Source organism: Globicephala melas, chromosome 10 (genome assembly GCF_963455315.2).
Source record: "Globicephala melas chromosome 10, mGloMel1.2, whole genome shotgun sequence".
NCBI lineage: Eukaryota > Metazoa > Chordata > Mammalia > Artiodactyla > Delphinidae > Globicephala > Globicephala melas.
The window spans coordinates 8,277,679-8,301,084 of NC_083323.1; the positions used below are offsets into that span (position 1 = coordinate 8,277,679).

The window sequence follows — 23,406 nt, forward strand, 5'->3', positions numbered from 1 at the left end:
AAACAGATATTTTGATTCAAAATGCTGATCCTGGCTCCTGCTTGCTAAAGAAGTGACGACTCTGTTCAGGTATGAAAACATGTATGACTGCCATCTCATTAAGACCATCTCAGTGCATGTGTGCATTCACTTATCCATCTGCATCAAACAGAACGTGGGGCCAGCAATTCTCCAACTGAGATGGAGACGTCTACACATCAAACCAACATGGTGGGCGCTTCCCTTGCGGCGCCGTGGTTAACAATCCGTCTGTCAATGCAGGGGACACAGGTTCGAGCTCTGGTCCAGGAAGATCCCACACGCCGTGGAGCAACTAAGCCCGTGCGCCACAACTACTGAGCCCGCATGCCGCAGAGCGGCTGGTCCCGTGAGCCATGGCCGCTGAGCCTGCGCGTCCGGAGCCTGTGCTCTCTGGACACAGGAGAGGCCACAGCAGTGAGAGGCCCTCGTACCGCAAAAAACAAAACAAAACGAAACAAAACAAGAATCTGTCTGCCAATGCAAGAGACACAGGTTCGAGCGCTGGCCTGGGAAGATCCCACATGCCGCAGAGCAACTAAGCCCGTGCGCCAGAACTACTGAAGCCTGTGCGCCTAGAGCCCACGCTCCACAATAAGAGAAGCCACCGCAACGAGAAGCCCGTGCACTGCAACAAAGACCCAACGCAGCCAAAATAAATAAATAAATAAATGAATAAATTTAAAAACAAAACAAAACAAAACCCCAACCTGGTGTAACAGCAGCTATTAAGTTGTGGCAGGGTCTCTGGCGGAGGAAAGGCTTTGCAGAGGGACACTGATCCTGGACCTAGGCGAGGTAGGCGAGTAAGTCAAGGAAACCAAGTACAAAGCTCTGACTGGTGACTATCAGGCGTGTGTAGGGAATGATGACAAGCCCAATGTGACTCCAATGCTTGGCTGCCTATGGATGCAGTGAGATAGGGAGCGATGAAGTGGCGTGGCGTGTAGGGTCTTCATGTATCAGGCTGAGGAGTCTAGACCTTTTTTTCCCCTCTAAGACAGGAGATGAAATTCTTCAGCAAGTGAGGAGAGATAACTAGACCTGTATTTTACAAAGAGACCTGACAGTGTGAGAATGGGGTAGATAGAATCTGGGAGATCAATTTGAAAAAGTTTTTATATAATGACAAAGACCCCATAGCTTGGCTAGGCAATTGGCGAGAGATTCAGTTTACTTCGCCGTGTGCTGCCAGGTGTCAGGCTTTTAGCAAGGGTTTTGGCAAGTAACATTTTCCCACTGCACAGGGCTGGACAGGTGAAAGCCAGACAGGACAGGCTTGTTGATGTAGCCTCACAGGGCCCACCATCCATTCTGGGTCAGAATGTATTTAATACTTTTCAAACTGATGCTCAAAAAAAGTAAAGGACTAAAATCAACCACTGAAACAGGGGGAAGGGAAGAATAATGAGTAAAAAACAGAAAAAGGAGAATGAGCCACAGGGTGGTAACAACAGGCAAGCATGGACACCCAAGGAGGTCAGCAGGGTTCCCACCACGCCTCAGCTCAGGTGGCCTGCGGGGTCTATTCTTCCCCTAGTGGACGTGCAGCTCCAGCCAGGCCAGACTCCACGCTGTATCCACTTTACTCTCCCGCCATCTGGTGTTGTCTTATTGGCCCTCAAGTTCCATCTATCCAAATCCCATTGGGGGCCCAGGTCACATTTTTCTCCCCTGTGCTTCTCTTGTCAGGGATAGTTTTATAAATGCACAATAAATCAAATCAGTTCTAACACCTTTCTTGACCTGTTTAAAATGTTGCTATTAATATACAGAACACTGTCCTTTCACACAGTTTGTAACTGACTTTACTAGTCCAAGTGGTTGCTTGGAGGGTGTGGGTGGGGAGCAGAAGTCCTTGGAATGAGCTGAAAAAATTTCAGATTGAACCCTTCTTTTTATTTTATTTATTATTATTTTTAAATTAATTAATTTATTTTTGGCTGTGTTGGGTCTTTGTTGCTGCACGCAGGCCTTCTCTAGTTGCGGTGGGCAATGGCTACTCTTTGCTGCGGTGCGCGGGCTTCTCATTGCGGTGGCTTCTCTTGTTGCGGAGCATGGGCTCTAGGCGCGCGGGCTTCAGCAGTTGTGGCGCGTGGGCTTCAGTAGTTGTGGCTTGTGGGCTCCAGAGCACAGGCTCAGTAGTTGTGGCGCATGGGCTTAGTTGCTCCGCAGCATGTGGGATCTTCCCGGACCAGGGCTTGAACCCGTGTCCCCTGCATTGGCAGGCAGATTCTTAATCACTGCGCCACCAGGGAAGTCCCCGAACCCTTCTTTGTAAAAAAGAAGAGTTTAAGATATTTTCCCTTTTGTCCTATGTGGCTAAAATGAAATGAGACTGGAGGACAGGGAGGTTGAAAGGAACAAGGGCCTTCTCTGATACAGCTTTAGTGGCCTACGTGGGTTTACTCCTTGCGTAAATTACACCTCTACCTTTGACTTAGAAAACCAGCCCAAAGTGCCTGGATTCCAGGCCATCTGAAAGCTCGGTTCTAATCACTGAGAAAGAGCTTTTGAAAATAACCTGGGATTCTGGTGAAGATTAAAAAGAAGAATGTAAGGATTAGTAAGGTAAGAAACCATTCCTTTATATATTAATTTTCTTTAAAGTTGCTCTAAAATTTAAAACTCACAATGAATTAAAGTTATTTAATTTCAGCTGCTTAGAGTTCTTCTGTGACACATAAAATATTAAAAATTAGTAAGAGTTATAAATCTTAGGAGAGAAAAGAGTTTGAGCAGTTCCCCCTGAACCTTAGGTAAAGTGGGCATCTTTCTCATTAGAAACTTGTGGATTAAATGCCAACACGATATGGCAGCACCGTTAACTAAGCAATAAAGTGTAGTAAGGAAAAAAAACTGAAGAGGGCAAAAAAACACAAAAAAACACAGGAGATAAGTGCCTTGAAAGGTCCAATCTACAAACCCATAACTATGAGAGGAAAATCAGTGCAAGGTTGTATGTAACTGTATCTTTCTTCGATGTCACATAGTGACTGGCCTGACGTTAGAATAGAATGTGCTCAACAAATCTGGATGAAAGGAATTCTGTGCTCTAGAGGCTGCATTAACAGAAGGCAGAGGGCACTCCACTCGTGACCTCTGGGGCTGCTCATGAGCTATCACACCTCCAAACCCAGGAAAACACTGACTTGACTGTCCTTGCTATTTCATCAAACCAAACTTCCTCAGTCCATCAAGTAGCCTCCAGTAATTCTCCAGTTCCCCGACAGAAATTCTAATCAAACAAGTCATTTAGTTCAGTCCAATGAATATTTATGGAGAGCCTAATTTGTGCCAGGCTCTGTGTTAGGAGCTAAGGTACAATCAGATATAAGACATGCCCCTTGCCTTTCCAGGGCCTCATTTCACCAGTACATTCCTTTTACCTCCCTTATCATTCTTACAAATACAAGCTCTTGGCTACCTTATCTGTCCTTGCCAGAATTAATTTCTTTGCCACACACTCTAATTCGTTGTCTATTCATCACTACCACTTGTCTCAGGGCTTACCTCCTTAAGGACACTCTCTCAAATTAACTTGTCCTTAATTGATCACTCCTTCACTCTCTTTGCCGTAGTTCTATATTTTCCACTATTACTTTGGCTGCAGATTAAAAAACAAGTTCCTGGGGTTTTATAATAATTATAAATGGATAAAGAAGATGTGGCACATTATATAAAATGGAATATTACTCACCCATAAAAAGAAACGAAACTGAGTTATTTGTAGTGAGGTGGAGGGACCTAGAGTCTGTCATACAGAGTGAAGTAAGTCAGAAAGAGAAAAACAAATACCGTATGCTAACACGTATATATGGAATCTAAAAAAAAAAAAAAAGTTTCTGATGAACCTAGGGGCAGGACAGGAATAAAGACGCAGACGTAGAGAATGGACTTGAGGACACGGGGAGGGGGAAGGGTAAGCTGGGACAAAGTGAGAGAGTGGCATGGACACATATACACTACCAAATGTAAAATAGCTAGCTAGTGGGAAGCGGCCGCATAGCACAGGGAGATCAGCTTGGTGCTTTGTGACCCTCTAGAGGGGTGGGATAGGGAGGAGATATGGGGATATATGTGTATGTATAGCTGATTCACTTTGTTATAAAGCAGAAACTAACACACCATTGTAAAGCAATTACACTCCAATAAAGATGTTAAAAAAATAATAATTATAATAAAGAATAAATTATAAAAGAAACAAATCATCCACAGTTGCCCCTTTAATACAACTGTTCTAATCCATGTCCACATGCACATGTGATATTGACACACCATAATACCAGGAAAGATATAGTTATTCTTCTGCTATTTTAATAATCTCTACTATTCATAACTCTACTTTTCACTGGATATACCATACACAGAAATATTACATATTTTGATAAATTTTAAACATAAAATTTTATTTGACATGCCCTTCCTGATGAGTGACTTTGCTTCTCCATTGGTTCAGATATTTGTGAGTGACTATGACTTAATACTAGAATGAGATTTAGTTCACACTATTCCTATTTAAAAAATTTTTGTAGTCTTGATAAAGCACTAAGATATCTTACACAAATAAGGCGATGGGAAAAGGAGGAGTCTTGTAATTACATCAGTTATTTTACATTCCTTTTTAGGTATATTTCCTCCCCCCCACCTGCTCAATAAAACAAATACTAAAACTACTTTTAGTATTTAGTATATATTTAGTATAAATACTAATTTTTAGACAGGTCATTATCACATGACAATTCTATTAGGTATATTTTCCATTTTGCTAAAAGCAGAAAATTAGAAACCATCTACTTTACAAAAACAATCAGCTAGGGGGATTTCCCTGGTGGTCCAGTGGTAAAGAATCCGCCTTCCAATGCAGGGGATGCGGATTTGATCCCTGGTTAGGGAACTAAGATCCCACATGCCGCGGGGCAACTAAGCCTGCGTGCCACAACCACTGAGCTCGCGCACCTCAACTAGAGAGCCTGCGTGCTGCAAACTACAGAGCTCACGAGCCCTGGAGCCCACGCGCCACAACTAGAGAAGAGAAAACCCTCATGCCACAACTAGAGAGAAGTCTCCACGCTGCAACTAGAGGGAAGCCCGTGCTCCACAATGAACACCCAAAGCAGACAAAAAAATAAATATTAAAAAAAAACAGAAACAAAAATAGCTAAGGGTAACCCGTTAAGCAGTCATGAAAGTCATTCAACTTTTTAATTCTGAGAAAATATACCAGTAGAGGCTTTATCAATATTTATTAAGAAACTTAATTATTCTTGCTAGTCTTTAACCTACAGGTATTTTTTTTTAGTTTGCTATACTCAGCACCATTTATACTCATGTATATTCATTCATTTTATTACAGCTTTGCCATATAATCTTTTTTGAAAAAATTTTAACCTGTGTAAATGCTTTAACTATATTTTCATCAAAATCTTACAGCTATAGATCCAATTTATTCAAAATAGTCAGCCAAATCAGACTTGTTTTCAGTCCCAATTTTTCAATTCCAAGAAATGTGGTAATATGAATTAAGGAGAATTGTAACTGTGAAATAAACTGCAAAATGCATCTTGTAAGGCAGATTATAAGTGGTCAGATCACAATTAATATAAAGACCTAATAAAATTAATTTATCCATTGTTTAATAAGTGAGCAGATATAAATAAGTCAATATGTTCTTCCTCCTTATTTAATTTGGATTATAATGCAGAACTAACTTTTTAAGTTACTTATGAAACAGGAATATGATTTTAAAAAAAAACAACCCATGAAATTTCTTCAGTAAATGTACATATGTATATATACTGAACTCTGATCCTTTAGTCATTAGGAATAGTTAAGTATAATAATCACAAACAACACGATTAATCTAATAAGACATCATGATAAAATTTTTCTATATATTTAATAAATAAGAGAGGTATACACTGCTAAAAATTAACAGATTTGTAGCCAACACATAATTTCACTTTTTAATAGGGGGCAGCAGATAGTAAAGATGTTATAAAGACTGTCATTGAAATAAATACATCATGATTTTAGGTTTTTAACAACTAATTGACCAGTGCATACCCAGTCTAAAGGAAATCACGTAAAAGTTTATCCACAGGCTTTACCTGGTTCGCTGTGAAAATGTCTGTTTCAAAGAGTCAGTCTCACTAAACTATACTGCTCAAGCTGCTCAAAGGTGCTTTTCTTTTCAACTAAGACATACCCTCAGGACGAGTACTGAGAAGGCCTGAAAAGAACTGTGTTCTTAAAACAAGTGAAAAGCCACTTGTGGCCTCCAGATGCTCTCTTTGCTTTATACGACTGGATTCCTTTTCAAGAACTACGCACCCTTTGATTAAAGTGGATATAAAAGAAGCACAGTTGCCCCACTTCACTATCATGTACAGTGTCTAAATTCAGAACAACTGAACACACACCAACACACCCAGGCTCTTATGTCAAGCTTCATCTGTAACAGAAGACACGATTCAGAAGGTGAAGACTGGAAACCCAGGGGTAATGGCACCATCATTGGTCATCAAGGGAGGCTTCCTCCTTGCCTGGAACCTCAGAGAAGCATGCTCTAATAGGATATGGGATGGTGGAGAATCTGCCCTTCTTTTATGTCATATGGAAGAAAGTTTATTTTGAATTTAAAAGTCAGTTCTCAGGCAATCATTTTTAAGTACAGTTGGTAGAACTTGAGGATCTGTAAATTAATTCCCTTACAACTATCCAGGATCAAGGAGTCCTTGAACTCTCTGCTCTTCTCTGGATGTGGCCTCCCCAGGGGGCAGTGGGCACCTCACAGAGCACAAAGAGCAGGGCCATTTGTCCAGGGTCACTTTGTCACCTGGGAGTATGGATTTCAAGTCTCCCCAAACTCTTGTTTTTGAGTTTGCAGAGAACAGTATGGTCTTTACTGAAAGAAAATCTAAATGTTGTCAGTCTGAGAAGAAAAACGCTGTGGGGTGTGGTACCTTTTTAATTTTATTTTTAAATCACTGCTGCCTCACTGATTGGACTCTGCTTACAACATGTTCCCCAGTTCTGAAAGAGCTACGATTTGCCTGCCAACAAATTCTTGATGAATGTCAAAGGTATAACTTTACTTGTGCTAATTCTATTTAAATCAGATGAGATACTAATATCAGAAGAATTTTATCAGTTTGCCTTACAATTTTAATATCAGTTCCCCATTTTTTCAAGAGAAGGTAATTTTATCTGGAGAGCTAAACGCCTCAACTTGTACATAATTTATTAGATTATAACCTCAGACGTGTGTAGCAGTCACAGCAGGTACAAACATTTAACTGGCTTGAAAAAATTCCTGGTGGTAGGAGAGCTGATTGCCACTCACAAGTAATAAAAGACTGCTTTGGACCCAGAGAAGGTGGAGGCCTGTCTCTGTTATTTACTGTGTGGTGAGCTTCAGGAAACCACTGAGACCCTAGGATATCAATAACTCAGATATCTCACCTGAAAGAGAGGGATACAAATATTCACCTCCCCTGCACAACTGTTGTGAAAACAGCGTAATGTAGGTCCAACCCCCAGGCTGAGAACATGACTGGCAGGTATTTTTCAACAGGCAGTTTTCATTACTTCACAGCTTACCAGAACCATATCCAGGTATTGGCCCTTTGGTTTGAAGGTCTGGGAGCCCCACATTTAGAGCGTTGGGGACCATGTTGTCCAGATGCGGCTTGGGCCCAACGGGATGAGACGGCGAATGTTTCATGCTGGGCTGCCTCTGCTGCTGCTGCTGCTGCTGCAGGGCGCTCACCATTCGAGCCAGCTGGAGGCGAGCAGGCGCAAGGGAAAACGGACATGTGAGACACCCTGAACCTCACGGGGAAAGGCGGCATTTGAGTCATGTTTGCCATCGAAGAGGTTAAGCAGAGACGCATTCCTCCCGTGGAGCACCAGGGGGACCCTTCCAGTGCCACGTACCTGCTGCTCCTGCTGCTGGCGCACGGCTTGAGAAAGCTTCCTCTGGTTCTGTAACAACTGCTGCTGTTGCTGCTGCTGCAGGAGCAGCTGACACGCCTACAAAGCAGGGGAGAAAGAGAGGACGCAAGTTTCCTTAAGACAGACTTACTGGGAAAACTGTGAATGAATTAAGTGCCCGTGAAGGAAGCACCACCGAGTTCCCAGTCTACGGGTCACATTTACCTGCAGTTGAGCTGATATATCAACCCTTAAGCACACTCAACAGTTTGCATGAAATGAAGCAAATAAAAGCTAAAGAGAAAAAAAAAAAAGAAAAAAAAGCAAGTAACCTTTTTAGCTATAGGAGGAAAATCTGCTACTTACCAACTGAAACTGGGGAATCTGTGGAAGCTGGCTCAGCATGGCAATTTGTTGAGGAGATAACTGGGGCCCCACATTGAAAAGACCTGGATTCAGGCCACTGTTGGGAAACTGCTTGAGCATTGAGGCAGAAACCTAGCCAAAAGAAGGAACTTTCAGAATTTATCAAAATAAAATTTTTATTTTTCCGTGACATGAATCTTATTAGAGCTAAAGCAAGCACTGCCAATTTTTTCCTTGAAAAATATTTATGAAAAATATTGAACGATTGAGAGAAATACACCAAAGTGTTAACAATGGTTGTCTTTGAGTGGTGAAATTACAGGAGCTTTTTAATTCTCTTTTTAGACTTCCAAATTTTTCTACACGAAAAATTATGAATTTTACAATCTAGAAAATATCAAGAAAAAAATTAATGATAATACAACTTTTCTCTGAGAAGTTATTACTGGAAATGTGCTATAAAAACATCCACGGAACCCACTGAATCAGTGAGTGCCATGGAGAACAAACTTACTCCCTCTTCCATGAGTGGTAAATAGCATTGTGGTCAGAAGCCTAGTTCTAGAGGCAGACCATGTGGACCTGCCTTTTCTAAGGTATAGGACTCAGAGCAAGTGACTTACTAAACCTTTCTAAGCCTCACTTTCCTTATCTCCAAAACGGTTGTTTGAGGATTTTACGAGTTAGTCCGTGTCAAATGCTTAGAAATGCACTCCGTACATGTTCATATTATTTCACAGGATGGTTCTTCAGATGTCCAGACAATGATTACAGCTCCCCTGCATCTCATCTGCAGGCTACATATGATCAGTTCTCTCACCTGTATCTCATTCAATTTCTCAACACAGAGCCCAGGACAGAAAAGCCATTTCCCAACGTTGTCTAATACTGGGTAGACCTGGCCATCACTAACTATTCTTCTAAAAGCCATGCTTTTAACGGTCCCTACAATCTCAACTTCTCTGATGATCATATCATAACTCCTAACTCACACATTAAGCCTACTGTCAATTAAAATCTACAATATTAAAATTGTAGATAGGGCATCAGATTAAAATTACATGGGGCGTTTTACTTCCCCATGTAATTTTTAAGCAGCTGGGTTTAAAAATTTTATTAATTTATGTTTTGATCCTTAGGACCTTACATTTATCTTTATATGCATGGCACACAGCAGGTGGTCGATAAACACCTATTAGATGAATGAACCTCTCATATTTTAACTTACTAACAGTCACCCCACCAAGTTATTTTCTACCTATTATTTCACTTATTCCCAGTTTGAGTTTCCCCATCTGGTGACTGACAGGCATGTTGAACTTGACAGAGCTGAAGATAAATTTAGTCACGTGCCACTAAAAACGTCCTTCCAACCTGAAACTGGTCTAAGTCCAGGAATAGTCATTCATTTCTAATCAACACAACTGTTTTAGACAGCTTGTCTAATGACTTGTCAAAATAGAGATACAACAACTTTATCGTTCCTATAATCCAAAATTTTTTTACCAATCAGTGAAGAAAACGAGTTAAGTTCAAATATGTTAGCAAACTACGATTCTCGATTCCTAGTACAGGTGCTCAGAAACCATGTTTTTGATAATCTTTTCTAGAATCTTGCTTGGAATTGGCACCAAGTTCATCAGTCTTTAAGCCACTTTCCTTGTTCTTTCAAAATTAGAAAAAAAGAAAAATTCCCCCATTCTCCTTACTTCATTGTAGGGGAGGGGTGCTTCTTTCCCACTGCTGACCTGAGGCTCCACACAGAGGGGCATCCACCTTTATCATAACACTCTGGGCCTCTTTCCCTTACATCCTGGCAGCAAGCCCACAGGGAGGACTGCCCTATTCCAGTTACTAGGGGGTAAGTTTGGAATTCAGTATTAGGAAGCTCACATTCTCCAGTATCAGCTTTCTCGGTAGTAAAGGGGACGTTTAGGCCCCTGGAAGCCTTCCTCTTTTTGTCTTAAAAATTCAGGATTTGGGCAGGAAAGAGGGGTTGTCATTATTAAACCCTCCTCCTTGAAGACCCCAAGCATTCTTCAAAGATCACAGTCAGGGCTCTGCAATTCTTTCCACAAATTCTTTCTCTGCTATAGGATTTAATGCATCTTAAACCCTTTCGGTTGAACACCCTTATTCTTAACAGAGAAGACAAAAGCAGTAAAAATTTTCTTTCCACTTAATCAGTCAGCATTATATGAAGAGCCCAAAGCTATGATTCCTTTCCAGTCACCACATTGCACCAAACCAAGCTCTAAGACACTTTTTACAAGCCTCAACTTATTTTGTGTTTTAATCTCCCAGCATGACTCTCACACATTCACCCTTACTTGCATACCCTTACTTTCCATCTTTTAAAAATGACCCTATAAAACGTGAGTCATCAGAAAGCTTTCATCAGAAGGCCATGGGGTCTTCCCATGTTACCTTTCTTTAGCATCACAGTCAAAGTTAAATTCTTCAGCTTCCTAATACTTTTGAGTCACCCTCTCTGCTACATTCTCAAGAATATCTGCCTATCTTTTCTTTGACACTTTCTAGTCTAAAAACATCTAAGTTCAAGTTTCCTATACTTGGCTCACCAACTCATTTTCTTCCAAGATCTCAGGCACTTGCATTTAAACTGTCAATTCTCTCATTTTGGAAAGTATTTTGATTTAAAGTAATAGTTTTCCCAGCTGCTTCCTCTCTACTCTCTGCGAGATGCTGAGTGTTGCCAACCAATTAAAAAACTTGTTTGACGCTACTATATAAAAAACAGATAAACAACAAGGACCTACTTTATAGCATGGGGAACTATATTCAATATCTTGTAATAAGCTATAATGGAAAAGAATCTGAAAAAGAACAGATATATAGATATATATAACCGAACCACTTTGCTGTACACCTGAAACTAACACAACATTGTAAATCAACTATACTTTAATTAAAAAAAAAAAGATAAACTAACTTAAAAAAACGAAACAAAACAAAAACCCACCTTATTTGATTTTCTATTTTAACAGACCCCTAGCAGATAGGACCTCAAAGCAGGCACACCATTACTGTGCACTTTACCGCTGCACGAGTTTTATGGCCAGCATGAGGGACACACCTTCCACAACTCATCTCAAATAATTATTCTTCTTCATCTCTCCTTTGAGTTCACCAGTGTGGCTTAATGGTCACCAGTGTGGCTTAACTTATTGTCTATGATATAATGGTTCTAACCTCACTGTATTAAAAGGTTTTTTTCTGTTTTTTGTTTGGTGGGGGGTGGGAGCGGTCGGGGACAGGGAAGGAAGCTACGAGTGGAGATATATCCTACGCTATCACACCATATTCTAAACCAGAGTCTTAGACCATACCTCAGTGACTCATGAAATCGTATTTCTTACCTTCACAGTGTGAATCTTAAATTCATTTGGTTTAGCAACTATACCAGGTTGAACTGTGTCCCCCACCCCCCAAATTCATGCCCAACTGTGATCTCAGAAATGTGACCTTATTCAAAAGTAGGATCTTTGTAGACATAATCAAGTTTCAGATGAGGACATAATGGATTACAGTGGGCCCTAATCCAATGACTGGTGTCCTTAGATGAAGAGAAAGTCCAGAGACACACAGGGAAGAATGCCACGTGAATATGGAGGTGGCGATGGGAGTGACGGATTTACATGTCACGGAACACCAAGCCCTGCCAGCAGCCACCAGAAACTAGGAGAGAGGCACGGAGCAGACTCTCCTCTGGAGCCTGCAGTAGGAACCAACCCTGATGACACCTTGCTATCAGATGTCTAGCCTCCAGAACTTGTAAGAGAATAAATGTCTGTTGTTTTAAGCTACCCAGTTTGTGGTCATTTGCTGTGGCAGTTTCTAGAAAAGAAACGAATACAATAACTCTGTTTGCAGGCCTGTGCCATCTGGTATGTTAACTACTAGCCTCATGTGGCTACTGAGCAGCTGAAACATGGCTAACCTAAGTGGAGATGTGGGTTGTTTTTTTTTTTTTTTTTTGGCCGCAGCACGTGGCATGCAGGATCTTAGTTCCCCAACCAGGGATCGAACCCATGCCCTCCTGCAGTGGAAGTGTGGAGTCCCAACCACTGGACTGCCAGGGAAGTCCCGAGATGTGTTTTAAGTGTAAAATACACACCAGATTTCAAAGACTTGGTATTAAAAAAAGGAAAGTAAAAATTTTAATATAATTTAAAAACACGGAGTAAAGGTTGAAATGATAATTTAGATATATTGGTTTAAAGAATATATATTATTAAATTAACTTTACCAGTTTCTTTTTATCTTTTTTTTTTTTTTTTTTTTTTGCATTACGCGGGCCTCTCACTGTTGTGGCCTCTCCCACTGCGGAGCACAGGCTCCGGACGTGCAGGCTCAGCGGCCTTGGCTCACGGGCCCAGCCGCTCCGCGGCATGTGGGATCCTCCCTGGCCGGGGCACGAACCCGCATCCCCTGCATCGGCAGGCGGACTCTCAACCACTGCGCCACCAGGGAAGCCCTCTATCTTTTAAATGGGGCTACTAAAAACTTTAAATCCCATTATGTGGCTTGTGTTACATTTCTACTGGACAGTGCCGCTCCAGGCTGTCTGTACTGATCAGCGTGTTTCTGACTTCCTTTCCAAAGCTTTCATCTATGATTCATGGGAAATCTCCTTTGCTTATTTTCTTTCCCAACCTACTGGCCTCCAAAATAAAGAGCCATTGTCTGAACTGTCATTTCTCCTCCCTTCTTTCAGTTTTATTTTTTTTTAAATTTAACTTACTTATTTATTTATTTTTGGCTGCATTGGGTCTTCGTTGCTGTGCGTGGCTTCTCATTGCAGTGGCTTCTCTTGTTGCGGCTCTAGGCGTGCGGGCTTCAGGAGTTGTGGCTCACAGGCTTCAGTAATTGTGGCTCGTGGGCTCTAGAGCACAGGCTCAGTAGTTGTGGCGCATGGGCTTAGTTGCTCTGCGGCATGTGGGATGTTCCCGGACCAGGGCTCGAATCTGAGTCCCCTGCATTGGCAGGCGGATTCTTAACCACTGTGCCACCAGGGAAGCCCTCTTTCAGTTTTTAAAAATAAAATTATTTATTTATTTATTTTTGGCTGTGTTGGGTCTTTGTTGCTGTGCGTGGGCTTTCTCTAGTTGCGGCGGGCGGGGGCTACTCTTCGTTGTGGTGCGCGGTCTTCTCATTGTCATGGCTTCTTTTGTTGCAGAGCACGGGCTCTAGGGGCGCAGGAGGCTTCAGCAGTTGTGGCACGTGGGTTCAGTAGTTGTGGCTTGTGGGCTCTAGAGCTCAGGCTCAGTAGTTGTGGCGCACAGGCTTAGTTGCTCCGCGGCATGTGGGATCTTCCCCAGCCAGGGCTTGAACCTGTGTCCCCTGCATTGGCAGGCGGATTCTTAACCACTGTGCCACCAGGGAAGCCCCCTCTTTCAGTTTTAAAAGACCTACTGGACAAATCAGCTCGTCTCCTGATTACCGTTTCTTTTCAGTCTTGAGAATGTATGTTACCCCTTGCCACGAGCCCATGATCCCACCACCTTCCTTACTATTCCTACTACTCAAAACTAGCTAAAGAAACCACCATTCAAAGTAAAACATGCCCATGACCCAGCAGTACCCTAGAGAAATTCATCCTAGGAGACAAATAGAGGAATATTCACAGCAGCACTGCTCATAATAGTAAAAATCTGGAAACAACCCAAATGTCTATCGATAGTAGGGTAGAAAAGGTAAATGAAGGATAGTATATTCATATAGTAGAATACAGTATGAACCACAACTGCCTAAATCAACATGGGAAAATCTTACAAGCATTATCAAGTAAAAAAGTCAGAGAAGGCTACATACTGTATGATTTCATTACATAAAGTTCAAAAAAGGGAACATGAAACATATTATTTACAGATAGACAGATACAGAAAGACCTTAAAGAAATGCTAACACAACGTATTTTTATTCTTTAATTTAAATATCAGCATCTCATATGTTCTATAAATTGACAGTTATAAAGACTATCAAGGTTGTACTTTGAGGACTTCCTATCTAGCACTGCTCAACTTCTCTCTTCTTTTTTTTAAAATTTATTTCAAAAAAAATTTTTTTATTGGCTTGCTTATTTATTTATTTTTTTGGCTGTGTTGGGTCTTCGTTTCTGTGCGAGGGCTTTCTCCAGTTGTGGCAAGCGGGGGCCACTCTTCATCGCGGTGCGCGGGCCTCTCACTATCTTGGCCTCTCTCGTTGCGCAGCACAGGCTCCAGACGCGCAGGCTCAGTAGTTGTGGCTCACGGGCCCAGTTGCTCCGCAGCACGTGGGACCCTCCCAGATCAGGGCTCGAACCCATGTCCCCTGCATCAACAGGCAGACTCCCAACCACTGCACCACCAGGGAAGCCCTCAACTTCTCCCTTCTTCAGATTCACATGTACTGTCCTCCTCCAGTGAATACAAAGGACCAGACAGATGCTTCACTGGGCTCCTGGCAAATGACTATTCATACCTGGGTTGCAGAGTAATTAAAGTGCAGGCTTGCACATTCCCATGGCAGGGAATTAATTATTCTGGCTTAAAATCCTTTCAATCTCCAGCTGGGCTGGAGAAAGTGAAGCTCTAGTTGGGAGTGAATATGGCATTTAATGAAGCGTTACAAGTGCAAAATGACAGCAATTTAAAAGCAAGACAGACTTCCCTGGTGGCGCAGTGGATAAGAATCCTCCTGCCAATGCAGGGGACATGGGTTTGATCCCTGGTCCGGGAAGATCCACATGCTGCACAGCAACTAAGCCCATGCGCCACAACTACTGAAGCCTGTGCGCCTAGAGCCCGTGCTCCACAACAGGAGAAGCCACTGCAATGAGAAGCCCGCACACCACAACGAAGAGTAGCCCCTACTCGCCGCAACTAGAGAAAGCCTGTGAGCAGCAATGAAGACCCAATGCAGCCAAAAATAAATAAAAGTAAAAAAAAAAAAAAAAAAAAAAAGGTCTCTTTATTAAAAAATAAATAAAAATAAAAGCAAGACAAACACCTCTAGAATATGTTACTTTCTGAACATTTGAGTAACAGGAAGAAAAAGGCAAGGTAGAAAAAAACCATGGTATGGAACATTTGTAACAAATCTTAAAGATGAGTTTCAATATCTTCTTCCTATGTTTACATTACTGACTGTCCCTAAAAAGCGGTTAAAATGGATGTAAAATTTGGTAATATTCATCAAGAATTTTATAAATTTATTTATTTATTTTGGGCTGCATTGGGTCTTCGTTGCTGTGCACGGGCTTTTTCTAGTTGCGGCGAGTGGGGGCTACTCTTCATTGAGGTTCATGAGCTTCTCATTGCAGTGGCTTCTCTTGTGGCGGAGCATGAGCTCTAGGCACATGGGCTCAGTAGTGGTGGCACACGGGCTTAGTTGCTCCGCGGCATGTGGGATCTTCCCGGACCAGTACTCGAACTCGTGTCCCCTGCATTGGCAGGCTGATTCTCAACCACTGTACCACCAGGGAAGTCACTCGTTAAGAATTTTAAATGTTCAGGGATTTCCCTGGTGGTGCAGTGGTTAAGAATCCACCTGCCAATGCAGGGGACACAGATTTGAGCCCTGGTCCAGGAAGATCCCACATGCCGCGGAGCAACTAAGCCTGCGCACCACAACTACTGAGCCTGCGCTCTAGAGCCCGTGAGCCACAACTAATGATCCTGTGTGCCACAACTACTGAGCCTGCGCGCCTAGAGCCCGTGCTCCGCAACAAGAGAAGCCACCGCAATGAGAAGCCCATGCATGGCAACAAAGAGTAGCCCCCGCTCACCGCAACTAGAGAAAGTCCACGCGCAGCAACAAAAACCCAACGCAGCCAATAAATAAATAAATAAATTTATAAAAATAAAATAAAAGAAGGTCTGGGGAATGGATTTAAAAAAGAAAAAAAAAGAATTTTAAATGTTCATGTGCTTTGACCCAGAAATTTCATTCTGGGCAACTAAATTTAGAAATAATGTGGGCAAAGATCTATGTATAAAGGATTTCTCTACAGCGTTACTTATGACAGTGGAAAATTAGAAACAATATCCAATAATTGGGAAAGGGAAATCAAATCAAGTCTACCTGATGGAACATTCTGCTTTGTTCATTAAGAATGATCAACTTGAAGACTATATTAGTAACCAGAAAATGTTATGACCCAATGTTAATGAAAATAGCAGGCTGCTGTGACCATGAATGCAGTTATGTGAAAAGCATGCCTGTGTACGAACAAAGTCTGGATAGGGGATTACGTAAAAATAATTCTTGTCCTTGCGTCCAGTGGGGTGGGAGGGTAGTTTTGGGAAGAATTTTTTTCTGGAACTTCCCTGGTGGTCCAGCGATTAAGACTCCGTGCTCCCAATGCAGGGGGTCTGGGTTCAATCCCTGGTGGGGGAGATAGATCCTGCATGCATGCCGCAACTAAAAGCTCACATATGCAACAAAGATCCCGCATGCTGCAACTAAAGACCCGGCACAGCCAAATAAAAATAAATAAATAAATTTTTTTAAAAGAAAGAATTTTTATGTTAACCATGTTTTGCTAAATAAACACATTTCAAAAATGTAGGAGAACGCAAGTACTTTTCCTTTCCAAGTAGAGCAGATACTTTGGTCATAAAGAGATTTGGAGACCCTAAGTCTCTCAGACTAAGTTCACTGTGCTTTCCTAACAATTCCACTTTCTAGATCATTCTGAAATGCATCCTCCTGTGACTTGACATATACTTACTGAACTTAAAATACATGCCCTGCACAGTTGTCGATGTTCAGGATGCAGCAACCCAGAGCAGCCACAGATCCTGCCGCTGTGAAGCTTATTACCCTCCTGGGGGTGGGGTGGGGGTGAGTAACGGTGGTGGTGGTGTACTATACACAGCCTGGGACAGCCTCCCTGATAAGGTGGGACTGAAGCAGAGCTCTGAAGGAAATAAAGACGGAGCCATGTGCCAATCTGGGAGAAGAGCATTCTGGGAGTATGTTCCGTGCACTGGGGCCAGCTGGCTGGAGAGGTCTGGACGAACAGGAGAGCGGCAAGTGTGGGGAGCAGGGAGGTCACCAAGAGCCCCAAAGACCACAGTGAAGAGCTGGCTTTGTATTCTCAGTGAGAGAGGGAGCCAGGAGAGGGGTCCCGGTAAAGCAGTAACATGATTTACCTTGACTTTCTGTGTTGACAGAAATGTCCCACATTTGCACTGTCCATACGGTAGGCGCTAATCTGGTGTGGTTATTTAAATTCATTGAAACCAAAATTCAGTTCTTCCATTCCACAAGTCACATTTCAAGTGCTCATGCGGCTAATGGCTACACTGGACAGTGCGGTCTTAGAGGATCGGTGTGAACTCGGGGCAGAAAACAAGACTCGAGGGAGCAAGTATGGGATGAAGCGGGGGGACCAGTCAGGAGACCATGGTCACAGTAGGAAATGGTCGGACGCTGGATGAAGTTTTGAAGGGAGGATTTGTTGCTGGATTGGTTGTGCGCTGTGAGAACTCACAACCAGCTCTGGCCTGAGCACCTGCAGGATGAGACTGCCAGGTGCCTAGAGGAAGAGGATGTTTTGAGGGGAGAGTGGGATGAAACAGGAAGTTCTGTTTTGGGCGTGTTCACTTCAGATGCCTATAAGGCATCCTACTAAAGATGGCCAGAAGTCTTTGGGGTTCAGAAGAGAGATCTGGGGTGAAGTCACAGTTTTGGAACTGTCAGTATTTTAAAGTCATTCCACTGGGTGAGATCACCTAAAAGTGGATGTAGGTGGTGAGAAGAGGTTCAGATATTGAGACTGGCGTACTCTGATGTTTAAACACTGGGGAAGTGAGGAAGAACTTGTAAAGCAGAAAGACAAGAAAAGGCAGGTGGAGAACCAATATAGAAGGTGTCTGAAAGCCAAATGAATTATTTCAAAAAGGAGGGAGTGATCCACTGTGTCAAATGCTGATACATGAGTAAAAACTGGGGAACAGATCACTGTATTCCACAACACAAAGATCACCAGTGACCTTCACAAGGAGGTCTTAATTCCCACTGCCACTATCTTTTTTTAATTTCATTCTGTGTTTCATTCATTCATTCATTTATTTGCGACAGGTCTTAGTTGTGGCTTGTTGGCTCCGTAGTTGTGGCATGCGAACTCTTAGTTGCAGTATGCATGTGGGATCTAGTTCCCTGACCAGGGATCGAACCCGGGCCCCCTGCATTGGAAGTATGGAGTCTTAACCACTGAGCCACCAGGGAAGTCCCCCTGACTGCTACTATCTTATCTGGACTCCTGCACTAGCTTCATAACTGATCTCCTTTGCTCTAGTGATTCTGTCATTCAAACATGTCGTCTATATCATGGTGTTATTTTTCCAAAACTTAAATTTTCCTATACTGCCACTCAGTTGAGAAATCTTGCCTAACACTATATTATCTTTAGCAGGAGCAGCCAGACTCTAGGGAGCGTGTAAAAATCCCCTGGGGGTGGTGAGGCCCCAACACCCAAGACTCTGTGTCTCAGTAGATTGAGGAAGACCCAGAAACTGTGTTTTTAAGTAGCGGCCAAGATAACGTTACAAACCATGGTGACCAAAGGACAAAGTCCAAACTACTTAGCAAGGCAAACAAAACCGTTCCAAATTTGGCCCCAAACTTCCTGACTATCTTCTTCCTATTCCATTCTAGACAGCATACCTACACTTCCACAAGCTCAAACTAACTACTCACACTAACCGCATTTCCCCAAACGTGCCGTGTCCTTCCAGATATTACTGCCCCCTGCACAAGCTGCTCCTGCCTCCTGGAAGGCACCTTTCATCTGGCTGTGCCCAGCGAACTCTGACTCGTTCTTCAAGACCCAGCTTAAATGTCACTGCTAGTGTGAGGTCCCACCCTGCTCCCCAAACTCTGTTAAGCTTTTCCATGCAGCACGCTATCTACCGACTACTCTGCCATCACCGCCACAACTCCAGGAGGCAGCGATGGGGGAGGCAGTGTTTTCTTCAACCATGCACTGCCAACACACAACCTGAAACACTGCAGACGTTCGATAACCATGGACGGCTGTTGGTCTGATGGCAAGGCATGTTGGCAAGTGCTCCAAAAGGTAAGACACTGCCACTGTAAAGGGCTGGGGAAGTCAGGAACAGCTCTGTCTACCTGGGACTTGAAGGATGAGTGGAACTCAAGAGAAAGGGAAGGGGAAGAAGAGAGACCTAAGAGGACTCCAGACAGGACCGTGAAGATGGGGGCAGGGGCACGATCAACATTCCTTCCTCTACCAAGATGGACAGACTCAACGTCCAAAGCAGGATTTGAAATCTATAGATTATGGTTTCAAATAAACATTTTAAGCTTCTGTCTTACAAGATGTATCAAAAAACAAACAACAAAACCTGACCCTTCACAACCTGTTGGCTGGATCTAATAAGTATCCCACCCCCTCTTATACGATGGGACAGACTCAAAGCTCTTGATCTTGATTCACACACTGAATCTTTACTTGGGCTTATCAGCTTTTACTTTGCTCCTCAGACCTGTTTCCCACAAACGTGTATGAGAGGCAGTATGTGGTAGACTGGCACAAATCTCTCACCTATACCCCTGAACAACTCGTCCCATCTCCTGCTAATAGAGGGTCCTAAAGGGTTTCCATGGTACCCAAAAGACCGTGTCCTACACAAAGTTGCTCTGTGAATAAGTCTCTGCCGCTTCATTAGTTCTTGAACGCCCCCTAGAACACCCAGTCAGTGTTTTAGTATGTATCTCCTCAAAACTTTTCAGAATAACCCAGAACCTGGCAATTACCCTGTGAAGCCTTGAGGGCAACCAACTTCTGAATGTTGACGCATCGGAATTTACACAGTAGTTTTAATTATACACAGTTTAAAAATCAATATAGCATTGGGAAAATATACAGGAGATCTAAAAGGAATATAATCATAATGCTTTTCATGTAAAAACATCTACTTTGTATGCACGATACAATAAAAAAAACAAACGAGATTTGCCATCTTGTTCTAAAAATCTTGATCCCTGGCATCTGGATTTTTCCCATTTTAGATGGGTAACTGTTATTCCTTTTACGCCCACAAAACCAGTCAGTTGACAACTAGTAACCACCTGGACTTTTACTTATGAATTGTGGATCCATGAACGGCTTACCTGGGGGGAAATGAACTGGGGAGGCACTTGCGCCCGGAGATTAGGAGAAGAATTCAGCGGCTGCACGGGGGTGTGCACGCCTCTCGATTGTGCTGTGCTATTTCCAAACAAACCATGATTGCCACCCTGTCAACGGAACAGCGACGGTGAGGCTTTTTGTTAACAAAAGAAAACACAAATAAGAAACAGTTCAGGTTTTCTCTCCCTCAGAAGAATCATATCCCGTGTTCCGTGGAATCACAGAATTTTACAACTGAAAAAAGTTCCTGATCTCAGAATGCTCAGAAAAGTATTCAAATCCAATCACGGGCATATCATCACCACCCCTGCAGTCTGATGCATTCTATAAACCAAAAGCATTAAACTTAGTCAAACGTTAGAAAAAACACTACTTTGTTGTTGCTGTTATTGAAAGGTACAGGCAGTATAACATTTATTTAACTACTTTCTTTTTTAAGATTGGGTTTACCGAATTTATTCTCAAACTATATAACCTGAGACGCACCTTAAAAAGCAACTGAGTAAAAATGCAGGCTTGTGAATAATATCAGTTGTAAAACAATACTATGATATGACTTCTCTGAATTGGTTGATTCAATCATAAAATCAGTGCCACCCAACTGTGAGCCTAGCTCCCTGAGGACCCTACTCCAGATCCGAGCACCCTTCCCTGTCCTGGGTCTGCTTGGTCCCTTCTTTACTAGACGAGGAAATGTGAATCAACCACGGAGTGAGATAAAAAAGGAAGAAAGGGAAAAAGTGAAAAATCATTCCAGGGCTACCAAAACAAAACATTACTCACCTGTAACTTCTCATTCAAATGTATGACTATCAGTCTAGTCAAAAAACAAGCTTAGCTCCCTGATTTCTGGATGATCAACTCATTGAAGCAGTTCTAGACTGCTCCAGCCAAAGAGCTATAAAAAGCTGGGCTGTATATGATGGCCTTTCCTTTCTGACTTGTTTCTAGCAGAGAAGCAAAGAGATCATATTCGATACTTGACGCTGCCCGACGTAGTTTTCTATACCATCTTCACTTGGCCTCTTCAAGGCCCAGCTCAGAGGTCAAACTCATCAACAAAGTCTTCTCCCAAACATTCCTCATTGCACATTCAGATTCACTGAGCCCACCTCTACATTCTCAAAACACTTGAAAACTCTTTGATAGGATCCATCATCAAATCATATTACAGTTATCTTCCATCCTGTACTTCCACCACCAGCTTAATATTTCCCTCTTTGTACTCCCAGAAACTCAATCAAGCCCTGGTCTGTAGGATGAGCACATCATTTGCAAACATCCATGACCCACCAATTTCATACACTTGAAAACAAACGTCCCACTGAACACCGTCAGTGAAGACAGCTACACCACTGCTTACACCAAGTCTGTGAGCTCTGAGCTGAGGTCATCACCATCATCTTATCCCTGGAATCGTGGGGATTAAGGCAATTTTAAAGAAGAATTTTGTCCTTAAGTTCTAGAGCACCAAAGATATTTTGATGGCTTAATGATTCAAAATAGATTAAGGGACTGCTTCAGGGGAATTAATGAACTTAAAAGTATTGAAAATAAAAATGATTATGAATATAAAGTAGAAATGGCAATTAAAATCTGTGTACATCTCAAAAAAGAAAATCAAAGATCCACCATGAATTTTAAATCTCCCAGAGGACTGTTTAAACATGAAAAGACCTTTAGTTCTAGAAACTCTAATGTCTCTGCCTCTCCTGTCTTACTAATCAAACTTGTCATTCTGAGGTGAAATGGCTCAGTTCTAACTTTTCTGAGATCCTGGTAGTCTGGAGCTTAGCTACTAATTCTTCCCAGGAAAATAGGAAACATTTATTTTGCTAAGACTATTCCACTGAGATCATTCTCACACTTTACTATCAAAGTAATGACCTTGTTATTAGATGTTAATTATTCATGGATGGCTCCTGGATGCTGGGGTTTCTGACAGCTAAAGTCCTTGCCAGAACCTATGTTTTGTAGGGCTCCAAACTGCTCTGTATGGGTCGTTTTAAATTTCAACCTCTCTTTCTGGTAAGAGGTATTACAAAGAATTTACCTTTTTTGGTTTTTGTAAAATCAAGCCCTACTTTCCTATTCCTAGGAGAAAGAGTCCATCCCACTCCCAACAAAGGTTTTAGGTTTTCATTATCAAGTGTCTCTAAAGCCATACCAAACACTTGGATATATCTGATACAGATAATAACAAAGATAAGTCAACATAAGTTTATCAAAAAATACCTTTTTTAAAAAAATAAAACCCTCTTTAGATCATTTTTATTCATTATTTACTGTTAAATCTTGCTATTTTATTTTTTGGCTGTGGCATGTGCCTGGTGAGATCTCAGTTCCCCGACCAGGGATGGAACCTGGGCCATGGCAGTGAAAGCCCAGAATTCTAAACACTAGGCCAACCAGGGAATTCCCATCTTCTCTTATTTTTTAATATGGAACCTTTGGCATCACAAGTTGGTCATCTTCTTGGCTCAGAAGTAGCTATTTTGCACAGTAACGTATTTAATGGTAATCATACAAATCCAGTCTTTTTTTTTTTTTGCAGTACGCGGGCCTCTCACCGTTGTGGCCTCTCCCATTGCGGAGCACAGGCTCCGGACGCGCAGGCTCAGCGGCCATGGCTCACGGGCCCAGCCGCTTCGTGGCATGTGGGATCTTCCCAGACCGCGGCATGAACCCGTGTTCCCTGCATCAGCAGGCGGACTCCCAACCACTGCGCCACCAGGGAAGCCCAATCTAGTCTTTTTTTAAAAAACTGTATTTAGAGATTAGGAAAACCAGCATCAAAAGCATATATATATATAAATGGTGGCTTATCTGGCTATTTCTAAAGCTTCACTGTTGTATGTGAGGCTTTAATGATGACCTGAGCCTAATAATTATTGGTGATATTTGCCTCAACTACAATGTTTAAC

General features: G+C 42.3%; 1 protein-coding gene across 11 annotated transcripts in view; it reads right to left on the bottom strand.

The window, feature by feature from the left end:
• Nucleotides 1–23,406, bottom strand: part of TNRC6B (trinucleotide repeat containing adaptor 6B) — a 250,005-nt gene that overhangs the window by 13,163 nt on the left and 213,436 nt on the right. For all 11 annotated transcript variants that reach the window (XM_060306216.1, XM_030855889.2, XM_030855886.2 and 8 more), the window contains 4 exons: nucleotides 20,464–20,589; nucleotides 8,320–8,451; nucleotides 7,957–8,052; nucleotides 7,621–7,801 (listed from right to left, as the gene is read on the bottom strand). In XM_060306216.1, the coding sequence (XP_060162199.1) occupies nucleotides 7,621–7,801; nucleotides 7,957–8,052; nucleotides 8,320–8,451; nucleotides 20,464–20,589 (535 nt within the window). The remainder of the gene's footprint in view (nucleotides 1–7,620; nucleotides 7,802–7,956; nucleotides 8,053–8,319; nucleotides 8,452–20,463; nucleotides 20,590–23,406) is intronic.